Raw genomic sequence first — 17,545 nt, 5'->3', positions numbered from 1 at the left:
AGAAGCAGAAAAAATAGAACAAGTTGCATTAACACCAGAATAAAATATTGCCAGAAATCGCATATTGTTATTTTATCTGTCCTTGATCATCCCTGATAACAGGACAGGTTGTACTGCCCTGTACACACATAACACAGTGTTCAGTACTTTGACATGCAAATATGCAAGCAAAGATGCTAGCTGAATCTCTTGAAGTAAAAAAAGTAGATAAGCGAATTAATGACACACTGTAGCGCCCTGGCCCCTTTCCCTTCGCTACCCTCGGCACCCACACACAGGCCAGCCAATCATCCTTGGAGTAAAGAGCTACAACTCGCAGACTTCAGGTAGAAGTTAATTCCACCTTAAATGACTCACTACAAGCTGCCACCAAGGCCTCAATAGAGGAACTGAAGAGACCTCTATACCCCAGCCTCTTTACAAATGGAAGACATTTACTGTATTTGCAGCAGCTCGTTCACCACAGGAAACATAACAGAGGAAACTCCCAAGCCTCTAGCAAGAGAGAGAGATCACAGCCACCCCCCCCCCCTCTCCCACCACAGGCAGGCCGGTCAGTCCGGGGTAAAATCAACCCAGAACCTCCACTGGCTGCCACTCTGCCTAGAAATCCAGTGCGTTCCTCCAGCTGAACCACTCGTCCCAGTCCAGCTTCCACTGCTGACTGAGGGAAGACAATTGGACCAGGCCTGATGTGAACTCGAGGATCTGACCTGAGCAATATGCAGTGCAGACTGTGCCTCTGCGCACTGAAATCTGCCTCCAAAGAACTCACTTTTAGTTCAGCATAGTATAGATTTAGTGTTAAACTAGAATCAATACAGCAGCATAGAGATTCAGTGATGCCTGAATCACTGTGATAGGGGTATTCACGTTTTTATATAAATCTAAATATTAATTAGTGTTAAGATAGTACTAATCCAGCAATGCAGAGATTTAGTGGCAGGTAGGCCTATAAAATATAAAAATGAAATAACTGCAACAATAATACAAATAGCAATAAACTAAGAGATGGTATGACTAGGTTTAGTGATCAGATAAACACATATATGCAATAGATTCTGAGGCAAGATAGAAGTGGATTTAGAGGTGGTAAGGTAGAAACATAATGATAAGCTAGAGAGGAATATATTGGACTTGTAATGCCAAGATAGAAAAAAAAATAAACATAATAATTTACCTATGAGTAGTTGATAATAAGTCTATCGAAATATAGATTTCTAATAAATTATGGGTTTAATTATTCAATTAGTGTTTTTTTTAAGTATCAGTGATTATAGGCCTACTTCATGCATGAAGCAAAAAAAATACGAAAAATAGTAGAGGGTGCAGGCTGCAACAATGGCTTAACTGTTGGACTAATATACGCACAGTTGTTGTAAGGTGTGAACACGACTGAGAACAGGAAGGTGAGTGTGCCATATCTTACATTAACTTACTCAAATGTTGCCAAGATACATAATGGTTCTGCAACTTACAAGGTAGGTTGCAGCTATACAAGCCAATGTTGCAATATCCAAAAACAGATAGTCTGAAAGTCAATATTATTTTCAAATGTTCACAGGTTCTAAGTTCATTTGAAATAAAATTATTTAACCCCTCCTTGTTTGTCCTCACATAAACTTCTTTGGCTTTCAATTTGAAAAAGCTGCTGAGGTGAGAGACGCACTTAACACAGGGGAAGGACCACAGTACAGTTATTAATCTTCTTAAGTGCTCTTTCTCCATACCGAGCTCTTATTCACGGAGCACAGTGCCAGTCATTCCTCGGACGCGTTCCAACCCGCTCAAGCGCACACTGGAATGCGCTCATGCCTCCACCCTCCGCTACGCAAATTACGGCCAGATGTTTACGACTAGTCAGGGTGGAGTTGCGCTTTTTACGTAGAAATTTCCATATCCTGTTCTCGGTAAAAACAACCGACAGGCGTAGCAGCCAATAGGCTTCGAGGAGTACAGCGCCTCGACCAATGAGAAGTTCACAAACCCGGGACTTCTGTTGTCTGTTCAGTTCGTCCGCATACTGTACCGCTCAGTAATTCTTGTGGAAATCTTGAGACAGAACAACAACCAGGCTGGTTTGATAGGGGCTACAGTTGCCGCATTTGACGGTAAGCAAAATGTGTTTAATCTGTGTGCTTTTTTTTTTTACAAAGTGAAAGATCTGAATGTCTTTTTGTAAGCCTATTCCTTCGATATGAGAGGCGCTTTCAAGTTACTTCCTGCTCTGACAAGGCCGAGATCCCAAGTTTCATTTCAACCCATTCGCAATCTTGAATGTGGTGGGTGTTGAAGTGCGACGGTTCCGACATATTGGTATATTTCCTGTATCTAAAACTAGGCTCAGGGATTATCCAAGAACTTAAAACCTTAATTAGTTACAGTTAATTTCAAATAGGCTAAGTAATGTGACAGACCAGAGCAGTTGGATTTGTTGCCGAACACACCGCTAACAGCGGCAGGCTGCATTCCTTCAACTGGATACAGCTGTAACAAGCCTCACTTAAAATGGAGAAATGAATAGACCTGACCTAGCTATATTGTGTTTGGAAGTAAGTAAACTGTGTGTCTGTCAACACAAGGAAAAGTACAGACAGATGAATCCAGTGAGGAGCAGTTGTAGCATGACCTCACCAGTCTATGAAGCCTTGACATTAAAAACTTGTAATTAGGCAACCAAAATGGGGAATAGGAAGCACAGCAGAGTATACTTACAGTAAGCTATATTCAAATTCTGCCAGCACTGTCTTAGTTGCAGGGAGAGTCTGCACTCTTACTCTCTGAGCGCCTATGGGAGTTGTTATTTCCTAAGTAGACTCCATATTGCAATGTAGAGTTCCTGCTTTGCTTGGGGAGTTGGCATGAATACACATTGACTATGTTTTGTCTGATGTGATTTGATGTGCTTAAACTTCTGTGGGCCAAGTGCTCCAGAAATCCAGAAAAGCATTTCTGACATTGTCCAGTTTTGTTCACACTAACTTGATGAATTTTGAGAGTGGGTTGTGTGCGGAGTGGAGCAAGCCTTTAGTTTTGCTTCTGCTTTAGCCCCGTCTGGCCCAGTGTGTATTTATATAAGTGTATTCGTGTGTCTGGGTGTCACATGAGTGTGTCACAGATGTCTGTGGGACATGGCGGCTGTCTGGCCTTGGTGGCCTGCAGTGGCCTTAGTACTATGTTCCAGTCCTTTAGTGTTTGTATGTTTTTACCTGTGTTTGAGACTCAAATGACCCCCCCCCCCCCTTCTCTTCCTCTGCAGGGCCAGGCCGCCCTACCCATCACACCCCACCATGCCTCTGGTTACGAGGAATATAGAGCCGCGGCATGTGTGTCGCCAGACTATCCCCCCGAACATCCGCAGTGAGCTGGAGTGTGTCACCAACATCAGCCTGGCCAACATTATCCGCCAGCTCGGCAGCCTCAGTGAGTGTCTTTGGGTCTTTTGAGTGTGTGTGTGTGTGTGTGTGTGAGCGCAAATTTGCATGAAAACAATCAATGCATCTGTCTGTAAAATAAAAACATGAATGGTATTGTCTGTGAGTGTGTTTGATGTGTGCATGTGCGCATGTGCGTGCCTGTGCGTGCCTGTGTGTGAAAGGCAGAAGTAGAGTGAGAGAGTTTTATTTTTCACATAGCTGTAAATTATGAATATGAGTTCCGTGTGTGCGAGTGTGACACTTAAAATAGCCTTTGAGGTTGTAAATTATAAACCTGTGTGTGTGTGTGTGTGTGTGTGTGTGTGTGTGTGTGTGTGTAGGTAAGTATGCAGAGGATGTGTTTGGGGAGCTGTTTGTGCAGGCTGGAGCATTTGCCATCAGAGTAAATACACTGGGGGAAAGAGTGGATCGTCTACAGGTCAAAGTCACCCAACTGGACCCCAAAGAAGAGGAGGGTGAGGACGCACACACACTACTACTGCCATTACTACTACCTCTATTACTGCTACAGTCTGAATACAGCTAAATATTAACATTGTCCCACATTTTAAGCTTGAGTTACACATGAAACATACCACATTCAGTCTATTTTTAAACATATTATGCTGATAAACACTTGAGCCTGACTGTTACTGATGTCAGTGATTGTGAAGCAAAAATCCGATTAGATTTACCTGCCAATACTGACTTTTTATGAATAACAAAAAAATATTCAGATTATTATCAGATTATTCTGATTAAAATCTGTGAAAAATGACATCATAGTGACATCATCAAAATCACTTCACCTTGGGGCGCCCTTGGTGGCTCACCGAGTAGGGCGTGTACCATAAGGCTCAGTCCTTCCCGCAGCGACCTGGGTTCGAATCCGGCCTGTGGTCCTTTGCTGCATGTTCTCCCCTCGCTCTCTCTTCTATACCTTCCTGTCTCTCTCTCACTGTAACTGTCTAATAAAGCATAAAATGCCAAAAATAAATCTTTAAAAAAAAATCACTTCACCTCCTCCGGTACGGTAAATATTGATTAGCACTTCACTCCTCTGTCTCCCTCTTTCTCTCTCAGTCTCTCTGCAGGCCATCACTACCCGTAAGGCCTTTCGCAGTAATCTGACCCAGGACCAGCAGCTGTTTACCAGGCCGTCTCTGCCCATGCCCGTACAGGACACCTACACCCTCTGTAACCCACCCCCGCCACTCAACAACCTCAGCCAGTACCGGTACGACCCTGCAGACACACAGATTCATAGCTCTTAATCATTCATATCAGCATAACATACAAGGAACCACCACTTCATCCCCTCTTCTCTGATGCATATACTGCAAAACTTCTGATAAAGACTGGATCTCAAATAGTGGTTTGGATTGTTGTGGTGTATTCTTGTGTATGTGTAAATAAAGTAAAAAAAATATGGCAGAATTACCATAAAAGCGTCTAATACAATATTTATAGCCTAAAATATCATTACAATTACTAAAATATCAGAAAATGTATCACCAAAAAGAGACATTGCATGTAGTGAAACATGCTGATGTTTGTCTCATTGTCATGGATACAGATAGTGGTGTGACTACCAAACATAACTACTGCTTGGAGCGCTATACAGCATTGTTCCTGTTTGTTAGTCAGTGTGTGACGGAGAGATTTTTTTAATTCACTTTTGTGGCTTTGGAAGTTTTTGTCCATTTTGTTGCATTGATGCTTTGTTTATAAGCTGACCAGTATGTTGTGGTACTATTTTTGGTATGTTACCAAAAATAAGTCATATTTTTTTTTATAAAGTAGTTAATCAGTTAGACATCAGTTGCCTATACCAGTAATATTTGTAGGCAATTATATAAATTTGAGCAGCACAATTCTTCTCAGAAAAGCAGTAAATTCAATTCAATTTTATGGTATGTTCATATATTCGCACATAACATACAATGTAAACACACACCATGTTCATATGTGTGCACATGAGATAAGATAACATACAATGTGAACACACACACACATGCACACCCAGTGTAATTATTTTGGGTGTAAATGGCTGTCCACAGGGAGGATGGAAGGGAGGCTCTGAAGTTTTACACCGATCCCTCCTACTTCTTTGACCTGTGGAAGGAGAAGATGCTGCAGGACACCAAGGACATCATGAAGGAGAAACGCAAGCACAGAGTGAGACACACACACACACACTCAAACACACGAAACAAATAACTTGACAGTCATTGAGTTGAAACAACGAGACAACATTAATTTAGTCGTGAATCATTCATATGTACAGTACATCAAAGGAAAGCATTTGGATCCAACCCATTCTCTCTCTCTCCTCTCCTCTCCTCTCCTCTCCTCTCCTCTCCTCTCCTCTCCTCTCCTTTCCTCTCCTCTCTGAGTAGAAGGAGAAGAAGGACAATCTGAACCCACGGACGCTGAATCCTCGGAAGATCAAGACCAGGAAGGAGGAATGGGAACGCCGCAAGATGGGGGAGGAGTTTGTGGTGCCAAAGAATGACATGATGTAAGTTGAGAGACTGAGAGAGGAGAGGTTGAAGTCTCCAGAGGGTGATGGGGGTCTGTGTCGGCGTGGAGTGGTGGTTGTCCACTGATTTATTATTTCTTTCTCTAGTTAACACAATGAGAGCGCACGCTTAAAGAATGGGTATTCCGATGGTGAATTTCACTCACCGCACTGTTATCAACCCATCTGTAGACAGAGATATGCCATTCAGTGGTATGTCCTGTCTAAAAACATCAGAATATTCTCAGGGGGGTGGGCGTAGGGGTGGCTGTCCTTGGCAAAATGCAGTGAAGTTGCACTAGCCCTTTTCTGCTACGGTCTGACAAAGTCATTTTGGATATTGATGGTTATTTTTCACCTTTTGTCAGGAACATTGTGATAATACTATCCACTAATTATTATTGCTACTGATCAATGATGATCATATATTTAAAATGAAAATCTAAAAAAGACTCGACGATGCATCATCCAGGATAGACAGAGAGTAAAGTACAGTTACAGCAGTAGAGCTTGTCCATGTGTAAATGTTGAGTGACAAAAATAGTTTATGAGTAGATAGCAAGTAGAAAAGTATTTGATGATCACGCAGCACACCAACACTGCAGAAAGCAGTAGACATAATGTGCAAGACTGACTAAGCGATGTGCTTGGCTAGTGTCTTAATCTGTTTTGTAAGATTTACCAGCTCCTGTGATGCTGCCTTGGCGGTATGCATAAAGTTAATTTGCCTCCTCATTTGTTTAGATAATCATAGGCCCAGCTTAATGGAAAAATCATTATTTAGGTCGGAATATTTGTCAAACTGTCAAGTTGAAGGGCAAACCAATCCCCTATTGCTGTGCACGTCACAATACTATTTTATGAATTATTAATATTTTATAGCTGTATCAACCAAAGAGCACAAGGTAACTGCATAAATGTAACACTGTCATTTTTCCTAGTGTTTTTGCTGCTCTAAATGTTCTAAATGCATTGCTACCAAAAAAGACTGACAGTTCCTCTTAAATCTTTTAAGGGTGATTTCACAAAACAACAACAAAAAGCTCATTAGGTCCATAAATGATCATTTGCTGTGCCATAAATGCTTTACTATTCAAAGTCCTTTGTATGGAGAGGTTTCAGAGAATAGGGATGGAATATTTTGAGCTGATATTGATGTCTTAAATGTTTATTAAGGAATTCTTTGGAGGGTCTGAATGGCAGTATTGGATCTGGAGAAGGCTTCACTTCTGATGGCTTAGAGCAGAGTACAGGCTCTTATGCTTTTGAGCCTGGCTCCCCTCTCCCTCCGCCTGGCCCCGATGACTTCCTGCCTCCACCGCCACCAGACATGGCGTAAGTAGCATACGTATAACTGCATACACATATACACACTGCTACTCCCACCTCCACCTTCCAACAAGCAGTGACTACACACATACACATGTACACTGTACAGCTGCAGAGCAATCGTAGACACACGTCACAATTCAAGGGTCCACTGCTACCAAACTGGATTACACACCCACTGTTCCCCACCGGGATATCCACTGTTAACTTTCAGTCCTTGCTTCTTTAATAAACATGAGCTACTGTGTTAGTAGTTGCAAAGGAATTAGGATTTCAGATGAAGATTCTGGAAAAAAAACACAGTTACGGAAGGGTCAATAGTCTACTATGTATGATATCCTTGTGCTCTGTCATTGGCAGGCATCATGACGGAGGACAAAACCAGAAGCGTGTGAGCGTGCTCAGTCCCAACCACCCCCCTCCTGCTCCTCCCATGGCCTCCCCCCCGGCCAACTCCCGCCCCAACCTCGCCCCTCCCCCCGCACCTCCTCCCCCACCTCCCCCCTCCGGGTTTGGAGCCCCCCCACCTCCCCCCGGGTTCGACTCCCCACCCTCTCCTCCTCCCCTCTCCTCCTCCCCCAATGCCTATCCCTCCCCCCCTGCTCCCCCTCCTCCTCCCGCCATGTCCTCTGTTTGTCCTCCTCCTCCACCTGCCCTGCCCCAAGGTGGGGGTCCCCCGCCACCTCCTCCTCCTCCGCCTCCCCCTGGCCCTCCTCCCCCGTCCTCTGGGCCCCTTGCTCCCCCTCCGCCCTCCTCTGGTGGTGCGGTGGCCCCCAGCTCTGCTCCTAAGGCTCAGCCGGAGCCCGTCGGTGACGCTCGCAGTGACCTGCTGCAGGCCATCCGACAAGGTAAGACACTGTATACTGGTGGACAACGGATTAGTATTAAATGGATAGTTATGGTCCTCAGTGCTGATTGGCTGAATCGCATTTGAAGCTTCTGTAAAATACTCCTGCGAATATTACATATACTATATTGTATATTATCGTTATTGTGATTGCATATTAATGCAGTAACTGAAAATAACCACTCATACCAATATATAACTGTATCGCTTGGCAGAAGTATAACATTTAATTATTTAATTATTTAATTATTATTGCTTATAAAAGATCAATTAAGCATTTACATTATTTTATTATTATTGTGGTGTGTTACCACCACTTCCACGTTATATCATGCCTAGCAACACTTGCTCAGCCTGTTGTGGCTTACATTGTAACACAGTGCTTGCACCGCACTTACTCTCTTTCATGCTGCCTAATGTGCAAGAATATAGCAATAATACCTGAGAGAGCGTTTTTTACTATGATTATGGGTATGACAGCGATGCGATAGGTATGAGGCACAAGAGAGTACCTTTGTCCTTAATTATGGCTTTTATACAACAGCTACCAAGTCTTGTATACTGCCTGAAAAGTTTCCTTCAAAGCATAAGAATAAAAACCAGGAGAGAACAAGAGAGATCACCCACCAGCTCCCTGATTAAGACTCAAGACTAATCATAGCAGTCAATGATTTATGGATATTATTAAAGGTATCTGAATGTGTCTGTGACCGCAGTGAAGTAATGCTGCTTGTGAATGATGATGTAAAAGTTGGTAGTCACACACACGCTCACTGTGACCTTCTCTCTCCCCGCCAACTCCCTCCCAGGCTTCAACCTGCGGAAGGTGGAGGAGCAGCGGGAGCAGGAGAAGAGGGACCACTTTGGCAACGACGTGGCGGCCATCCTGTCGCGTCGTATCGCCGTGGAGTGCAGCGACAGCGAGGACGACTCCTCCGAATTTGATGATGATGAGTGGTCTGAATGATTGCCCCCTCTTCATCCTCGCCACCACCATTGTAGTTTTCCTCAGCCTACAGCCACATCTGAGCATTTCCATTCAAATTACATTCTCTGGTACCAATGGAGTAGAGGTCTATGGTGTGTATGTGTGTGAGAGAGTCAGAGTTTGAGTGTGTGTGTGTGTGTGTGTGTGTGTGTGTGTGTTTGTACCATGACCTCACTCTTCCTCCTTTTTAATTATCAGTCACATTCCTCAACTCATTTATTTCCATTTATCCGAAATTCCAAAGATAAGAGGTGCAGAAGTCCAAAGACGCGAGTGTGTGTGCCGGCTTGTGTGCATGTGCCATTCCTGATATTTTCCACCGCTTGCAACGGCTGACACACCGCTGTTATTAATGTAAGAAGGTTGTTTGATTTGTCTCTGCTGAGTCTATGTGTGAACCCACCACAGTCTAATATCTCAGTCTGTATGTCAGTGTCTGAATGAAGCGCCCTTTGCTGTCGGCTAACGACCTGCTTTTATCTGCTTTAATATACTGTATTCCGGTAAAGGCTGATGGAGAGGGAGCACACACACACACACACACACACACACACACACATATGCGCATGCAAGCAAGCTCTTACATACACAGTATTTATATGTACTCAGTGGAAGACACTTGACGAGAAATTGACGTCAAAACATTCTCGCTCTGTCACTCTTGCACACATTCATAGATAGATTATATAGATGCTAAGATTATGGTGGGTATGACATATTGAATCATATCTACTTAAAAATAATACAATCTGTTTGAAACCTAAAGCACAGATTTTTATTGCTATTTTTCCTCGCTTTTGTATTCTATCCCTATCCTTTTCTGTGGTTGTCATGGGAACAATTGCCTTGTGGATGAGAGACGCATTTCCCGACAGGGGTGAATTCAGGACGGCTGAGTGATCGTAATGGCTGTAGATGATAAATTAATGTATGAATTTATTATTCATTGTGATAGGGAAGTGTTGGCTCACCTGCAGCATCATCAAGTCAGATGCCTGGGGTGTTTGATGAAATTACATTTCTGAGCATATGGAGACATGCAACTTAGATAGTCATTTTGAGTCATGTGAGTCATTTTGTACAATGTTTGTACAGCTCTGTTACTTATTTCTTTCTGCAATTTTCCATGTTGAACTGTCTTGCTGGGTGAGAGCTAGGCGACAGGTGCACCCCTTCAATCACTGTGCTCTGGTTAGAATGAGATGCTCTCTACCTTATCCTGCCTCCTTTATAAGTGCCTTTTTATATTGTATTTCAGTGTCTCCAGGTTTAACTTGATTATCCACACTGATCACTCATCAGCCTGCTCTTCCAAAATAATAACAGTTGCCATTGATGAGTCAAATATAGAACTGACTGCTGATCAGTGTGGGCCACATATATTGTTCAAGTGCCTTTATTTTAATACTAAAGTCTTGCCTGTGTTAAAGGCACAATGGCACAGCATGTTTAGCCAAAGTTCTGCTTCTCCTGCCTTAATTCTAAAATTCTAAATCATTATAGTTATTATATCAATAAAGATGGAGTGAATGACAGTAATTGTTTGGATTTTCTTCTTTTCCATGTGAATAGTTGAATAGAACATCTGCTGTGATGAAAATGTGGCTGGATGTTTCAATAATGATTGAATAACGTTTTGTAAAAGAACACAGGCTCTCAAACTTGTCAGCCTTAATCCAAGATGACCGAAAGAATCATAAGAAATTCTTCGTCCATGATACATCCTTTTAATGTCAATGGTTTGCACCGTTTCAAATGTACCCAGTGCTGACTGTGTAGGGCCCGGGGGAGTGAAAACGAATCGACTGTTGGAAAAAAGTTGAGAAAATGAGGAGGAGGAGGAGAGAAAAATCCATCTTACATAATCGCTCTGTCCTCCTTCCAAGATTGGTTTTGTAGATTTAAAAGGACATGATGAGTGCAGAGTGATGGTAATAACATTGAAGCTTGCTTTGACCACCAAATTATTTAGGATACAAGAATAGGGAACATCAGTCTGTTCTTAATCGAGTTAAAGAGAGAGAGTGAGAGAAACACTCTAAAAGCCACAGCACCAGTCAAGAGAGAGTACAGACATCACCCGGTAGAAAAAGCATATTTATTATTCATCATTATAAAATATTCAGTCATTTCAAAAAGGTTGTGCAACATGAACATATGGTCAGTAACTTCAAAGTGCCTTTTACAGCATGTGCAAAATAGAATCTCAGAGTTCTAGAACATTGTGTTTTCTAGGCATTCAAGTAAATAAAATTGGCCTTTGGATCACTGATGTCATTACACTGATAGGCTTAAACTTAAACCCATCCTTTCCTTAAAGTGCAGATGGTCAATCCACTTTTTTGGGTGCATTCAGATATAAAGGATCCTGTGATTGTTTCAGTCTGGGGATCCAGTGGAGTTACAATTGACAGAGAATGAGGCACAAGTACACAAGACATTACATTCAGTCTCTGTGGCTGTTCCAAGATGGCTGCCAGCCAGGACAGTTCAGTACATTCTGATTGCTTCTGATTTACAGATGGACTCCATCTCTTGGACAAGTGCAATTTGTGTGTGTGTGTGTGTGTGCACAAATGTGTGTGTGTGTATATCCAAACTGATTTAATGTTCTGGGTCTAGACGGCAGTCTATGTAGCTATGTGTGTATCTTGGCAAACAGTGATATGTCTGGTGTAGTTTGTGGGCGATGGACTGGCAGTCTACACATCTACAGGGTGGTGTATGTGTGTGTTGTGTGTGTATCTGTGCGGGCAGCACGCCTGGACCAGCACCTTGCGAATGTCTTTGTGTCTCAGACTGTAGAGCAGGGGGTTCAGCAGGGAGCTGCCTGCCGCTGGCACCAAGGTGGCATAGGTGTAGAGCGGAGGGCTGGACGCATCGCCTAGCAACCCCCAGAGGGAGAAGGGCATCCAGCAGGCCACAAACACACTGAGCACCAGGATCAGCCGAGAGAAGCCCCTCCCACTGCTGTGTTTGCTTGCATATGATTGGTTGGCAGGGAGGAAGTGCCTCTGGGTGGCGATGGCGTGGGCGTGCCGCCTAGCGACGCGGCAGATCCCGGCGTACAGTTGTAAGGTTACCATGACGACCACCAGGAAGCCACTGCACAGCAGCGATAGGTATGTCCGGGTCAGAGGTCGTGCTACAGAACAGGAACTTGGCTCTCTCAGACAGTGCCATCCCATTGCGGGCCCCGCCCCTATAGCGCACGCCCCCACCCAGACGAGCAGCAGCAGGATGGCAGCTCGGCGACGGGATTGGCTGGAGCCGTAGGTGAGGGCGTGGCTTAAAGACAGGTACCGGTCCAGGGCGACACCCATCAGGCTACAGAGGGAGGCGGTCAGCGATGTCACCAGCAGTCCTGAGGTCAGTAATTCAGACCAATCGCTGGGCTCCACGCAGAACAGGAAGAGGAAGTGCAGGATTAAAGCCACACCTGCCAGGAGATCCGCTAGTCCAAGGCTGGCGAGCAGCAGGAAAACCGGGGCGCGCAGAGAGGGCGTGGCCAAGATGGTGGTGACGACTATTGCATTCTCAGCGGCGATGAGGGTTCCTGAAACGCACAGGGCCACGCCCCACACACTGAGCGGGGGCACTTGGTATGGAGGCGAGTTATCAGGTTGGTCCGGAGAGAGGGACGGGCCGGCGCCTGAAGACTCCTCCCAGCCCAGATCAGAGGCATTCAGTATCATGGCCGGTCAGCGGTCACACACCACCTAAAGAGAGAGAAGAAGGAGAAAGATGCTGACATTAGCTCCAGTGGGTCATTATCACTCCATCTGTCCATTTAGCAGCCCTTCCTGTCTGGTTAGTGGTTTCAGCCTCTAGGTGCTGGAGGCCGGATGTGACATCACGCATAGCAGAAGACTTAATGAGGAGAGTGATGAGAAGCTTCAGATCTTATACACGGTCATCTTAAGGCTGGGAACACACTACACGACTTTAAAAATCCTGACTGATATTTCACAGATTTCACTGATTTTTGTTTTGTAGGTTTTATTTGGAGGTGAGTAGGCTTCATTAGAACAAAGGGAATGGTAGTTAGGCTAACAATCTACATTCATTGTAGGTCAGGAGTTCCCATATTATCATCCCAGCATTATTATCATTAAGTATTATCATTGGGCTATAACTTTTTAATAGCATTCTTCTGCCTCCCCTCACTGTAAACTGGGCTCTCATTGGCTATTGGCGGTCTCCATTCTTGAATTGAACCTGTGATATTCATTCACTTCAGGGCCGGGCGGGTTGTAAATACCAAACATGTTTGATATGATCAAGGTGGTTCAGATCTGTGTTGTTAAGATTGAAAACTCCTCACGCTACCAGATAATCGGTCCCGACCAAGCCTCCTCGTGATGTCCGAACATGATGTTCCTCTAGTGATCCCGGGGCCTTATCTTGACTATGTGGACGGTTTGAATCATTATACGGCACACTGTATCCTACTGCATGTCTTGAAAATGATATGAACCTATTACTCTAATTTCACGTCCTCGGGTGGTTTTATTTGGGTCTTCACTCGCCAAAGCGGCCTCTTAATGAGTTTGTTTACACTGCCTGTACTGTCTGTTCTCTGGTGCACGCTCTGTCCGTGCTTCGTTCCGTTGCAGTGCACGCCGATATGTTCCCTGCTGGTACTGAACGGACATTCCACATCATAATAAATGAAGCTGTAATACGCTCACATTGTTTTGGATTAAGATTCCAATTATTCTTGTTTTGGTCATACAAGTGGTGCGGTTTGTGCGGTAGGCTAGAAGCATTGCTCCTCCTTTCCCTCCCTCCCATCCCAGTGAGCGGGGAAGACCCCACGTCCTGGTGCGGAAGATCCCGTTGTATAATACAATCGCAGGTTCGTTACACCACAAAGGATGTCCCGAACGCACGCACGCACGCACGCACGCACGCACGCACGCACACACACACACACACACACACACACACACACACACACACACACACACACACACACACACACAACACACACACACACACACACACACATACAGATGCTGTGAAATGCTCATCTTACCTTATCCTATGAACGCGATTCGTTGATTCCTTTCCGAGACTCCAAAAGATCAGCACCCTTTATGATTCAAGCCGAGGGATGGAGGGGACGTGATGCCTATCCGCTTTGATGCTCGGTATCACTTTAAATAACGGCGATAGTCCCGGTGTGTTAGACAGCTTCGAATCCCTGCCTTTATCGAAATTATACCAAGGTCTCACTTCGCGTTGCTTGCATCTCTTCTTCAAGCTTTCCAGAGCGCTTAGGGAGGCAGACTGGATGCTCCTGCGTGCGGACACCTCCACAAGAGAGCCTGTCTGACGTCAGCGACTGGGAGGCTTGACCAATGAGGTGCCAGCGTAGAGGATGGTGGAGGGAGGGGGGTGTATGGAGTAATTTCATTCAGAAAAATGCGGCATCTCTCCCGCCCCTCCCACTGCGGCTCACTCTCGCTCTCATTTCTTGTAAATAATGAGCACCAATGGACCCATTTCCCTCTCCTCTTACACACACACACACAGACACACACACACACACACACACACACACACACACACACACACCACACTCGCTGAGCTTGGCTTTTCAGGATCTGCTCTCCACTGGTTTGAGTCCTACGGGATTTCCTTTAGAGTGTCTTGGAGAGGGGAAGTGTCTAAATCCCACTGCTTGTCCACAGGGGTACCTCAAGGGTCAGTGCTTGGACCCCTTCTCTTTTCAATACACATCACCGCACTTGGTGCAGTCATCCGCTCACATGGCTTCTCATACCATTCATATGCTGACGATACCTATCGTTCCCGCGAGACTCGGCACGGATATCGGCATGCCTCGCCGATATCTCGGCATGGATGAAGGAACGCCACCTTCTGCTTAACCTGTCAAAGACTAGCTCCTTGTCATCCCAGCCAGTCCCTCTGTACAACAACAGATCAGTATCCAGCTCGAATCAGCTCAGCTCATTCCCGCAAAGTCTGCCAGAAACTTGGGTGTCATGATTGATGACGAACTAACCTTTAATGAGCATGTGACATCTGTTGCTCGCTCCCTCCCGCCCACTACGCTCTGCCAAGGAGCGGCGCCTGGTGCTCCACCACAACAAGGTCCTAAGTCTCTAGCCAGACTCTTCTCTTCTGTGGTTCCTCGGTGGTGGAACGAGTTACCAAACTCCATTCGATCCGCAGAGTCCCTCTCAATCGTATAACCGAAAAAACAACAACTCTTTGCCTCTATGCACTCTATGCACTCTATGCATTGCCTCGTAGCACTGCCTCGTTGCACCTATGTCCTGTTGGACCAGAACTTAGCTTTGTGGCACGTACTCTCGTTGTTCTCTCCTGACTAGAACCTTGCTTATATTGTATTAAAATCTCATGTGTACGTCGCTTTGGATAAAAGCGTCTGCCAAATGGGAAATTGTAAATTGTAATTGTAATTCTTAATAAGACTCGGGGCCAAGATGAATGGATGGGAGGAAGTTGTTTTCTGTGCGGGAGGGGCTCCGCATGGGGAAACAGCTCCGGGCTGGGACGCGTGGCGCTGTCCGTGGTGCTGAAACGCAGCATTGTGACTCATAGGGTCGTTGCGTGGATCTGCTGCATACTGTTATGTGATGCCCTGTCAGGGAAACGGATTCATTTAGTCGTGCATGTTAGACACTTGGAGTGCAAACTATCCACCTAAATGAGTATAAAGAGCAGTTTTGCTCACAAGTTGAGATAAATTAGCCTATTATTATCACTACTACTACCTTTAACGTTGGACGTTTCATAGTGTGTGTAGGTGACTATGATCAGTTAGTCCTGGAGTCATTTGAAAGTTTTAGGGCCAAATGAATACTCCTTGGCCATTGTAGAGGCTGCTGTGTATAAGCCGACAAAACGTCAGACCTAAGGAGAGACATTTATCTAACTTTGATGAATTCACACCTCTATGATTTATCATTTGATTCGCATATCACAGAAACACATCTTATACATCTTAATGACATCAGTCCGCTGACAGCCCCCTGCAGCGGCGAGCAGCAGGGAATTCATGGTTTCCCCGGTTTAATAGCGCGCGTGGGTGCTGCAGGACGGGCTGGACTGCCTGCTACGTGGCCGCGCAAATCAATGCGCTAACTGGGGGAATCTCATCCTGCTGAAGCCATATTAGGACACACTTCCGGTCGATGAAACCCGGCGCTACGTCACTGCAAGACAAGTCACCTCCAGTAATAACCTACATTACCGACCTGCTCTAAATCACAGCTACATTCACATTCCAGACACAGCATTTAAAGACCTGTTAATGTCAAATCTGGAACCCATACCAAATTAACTGTAATTATAACACATGTAGGCTACATTTTATTTTATTCATTCTATTTTTTTTTTTCCTTTTCTATGGACCATGAGTCTGCAATAAAGATGAAATGAATGAATTAAATGCATACAAATATCACAGCAAATACCACAACCTGTGATCACTATAACTTACTATAGGAATATCATAGGAATATTCTGTCAGTTCTTCGAGTCTAATGCATTGCACATTGTGATGTATTTATGTTTAATGTCTATTCTGTTGTTCATGTATATTTTGGTCCTCTCAGCGCCCGGACTGTAAACTGCAGCCCTATCAGCTTGTTTGTCGCCGGTGTATCGATTTTTACCAGCAGTGGGAGCACCGGAGGAGGTGATCGTGTCTGTTACCGCCTACTGCGGAATATCCCTTTTTATCAAACCGACACACAGACCAACCCCCCTCCTGCAACACACAGCAGCATAGAAATACCCAGGCAATGTGTGAGAGAGGAGGTGCGAGTGTGGAGCTGCCCGAAAGAAACATGTAGGAGTGCGTGAGCAACGTCTGTGTGAGTGGAGGAGGTGAGGAGGAGGTGGTGGGATTCGTTGCATAAAGCTGTAACAGCGTCGTGATGCTGGAGTATACACCTGATTTAAGGGCTTGGCAAAGGCTATGACTCAGTGCATCTAAGTTTGCATCACGCAGCAGCAGTTTGAAGGTCAATGCATTGTAGCGCTTGCATTGGTGTAGGCTATTTGCGTATGTGTGTGCAGGGGCGTAGCTAAGAATTACGGGCCCTATGCTGAGAGGGGGCCCATAATTCTCATCCTCTCATCTCCACACCACTGTTATTCCATGATAAACACCTATGTGAACCCATTCACAACTCAACTTCCTCACATTCATTCACTGAGCAATGATTGGACACATCCTTAATCGAAACTGTACTTTTGGGCAATACAATGGTAGCGTTAATCAGCTGTCATAACCAAACTTTCACCAGTAGTCCCCATGGATGCAGTTCAAAATCTGTCTAGAGAGGACAGTTATGTTTTAGTCTGCACTGCAAAAAAAGAAAAATAACAGATGCTGTATCATATTTTTGAGAAAGCTTTATTTGTTTGCAGTTTTGTAGATTGCA

The 17,545-nt window shown here is 44.8% G+C and overlaps 2 protein-coding genes across 2 annotated transcripts; one reads left to right on the top strand and one right to left on the bottom strand.

Annotated features, from left to right (window-relative positions):
* The first annotated feature begins 1,998 nt into the window (after positions 1–1,998).
* Positions 1,999–10,636, top strand: wasf2 (WASP family member 2). Its single transcript, XM_071540732.1, has 9 exons — positions 1,999–2,111; positions 3,260–3,423; positions 3,758–3,892; positions 4,500–4,653; positions 5,477–5,594; positions 5,816–5,937; positions 7,114–7,272; positions 7,627–8,114; positions 8,923–10,636. Exons 2-9 carry the CDS (start codon positions 3,291–3,293, stop codon positions 9,078–9,080), a joined length of 1,467 nt encoding a protein of 488 aa, XP_071396833.1. The 5' UTR covers positions 1,999–2,111; positions 3,260–3,290; the 3' UTR covers positions 9,081–10,636.
* Positions 10,637–11,803: 1,167 nt separating this feature from the next.
* gpr3 (G protein-coupled receptor 3) lies at positions 11,804–12,796 on the bottom strand. Its single transcript, XM_071540726.1, has one exon. It carries the CDS (start codon positions 12,794–12,796, stop codon positions 11,804–11,806), a length of 993 nt encoding a protein of 330 aa, XP_071396827.1.
* Between the last annotated feature and the right edge of the window lie 4,749 nt (positions 12,797–17,545).

This window comes from Centroberyx affinis, unplaced genomic scaffold (assembly GCF_046629955.1).
Source record: "Centroberyx affinis isolate AG114_WGS23_722 - 3 ecotype Tasmania unplaced genomic scaffold, CSIRO-AGI_Caff_v1 ptg003711l_1, whole genome shotgun sequence".
NCBI lineage: Eukaryota > Metazoa > Chordata > Actinopteri > Beryciformes > Berycidae > Centroberyx > Centroberyx affinis.
This window is presented reverse-complemented; position numbering and strand designations above follow the sequence as displayed.

Bases quoted from the DNA above. Each gene is read 5' to 3' on its own strand.
- wasf2 (XM_071540732.1), top strand. From the start codon at position 3,291: ATGCCTCTGGTTACGAGGAATATAGAGCCGCGGCATGTGTGTCGCCAG. The intron at 3,424-3,757 runs GTGAGTGTCTTT...GTGTGTGTGTAG, and splicing joins CCGCCAGCTCGGCAGCCTCA to GTAAGTATGCAGAGGATGTG. The intron at 7,273-7,626 runs GTAAGTAGCATA...TGTCATTGGCAG, and splicing joins CCACCGCCACCAGACATGGC to GCATCATGACGGAGGACAAA.
- gpr3 (XM_071540726.1), bottom strand. From the start codon at position 12,796: ATGATACTGAATGCCTCTGATCTGGGCTGGGAGGAGTCTTCAGGCGCC.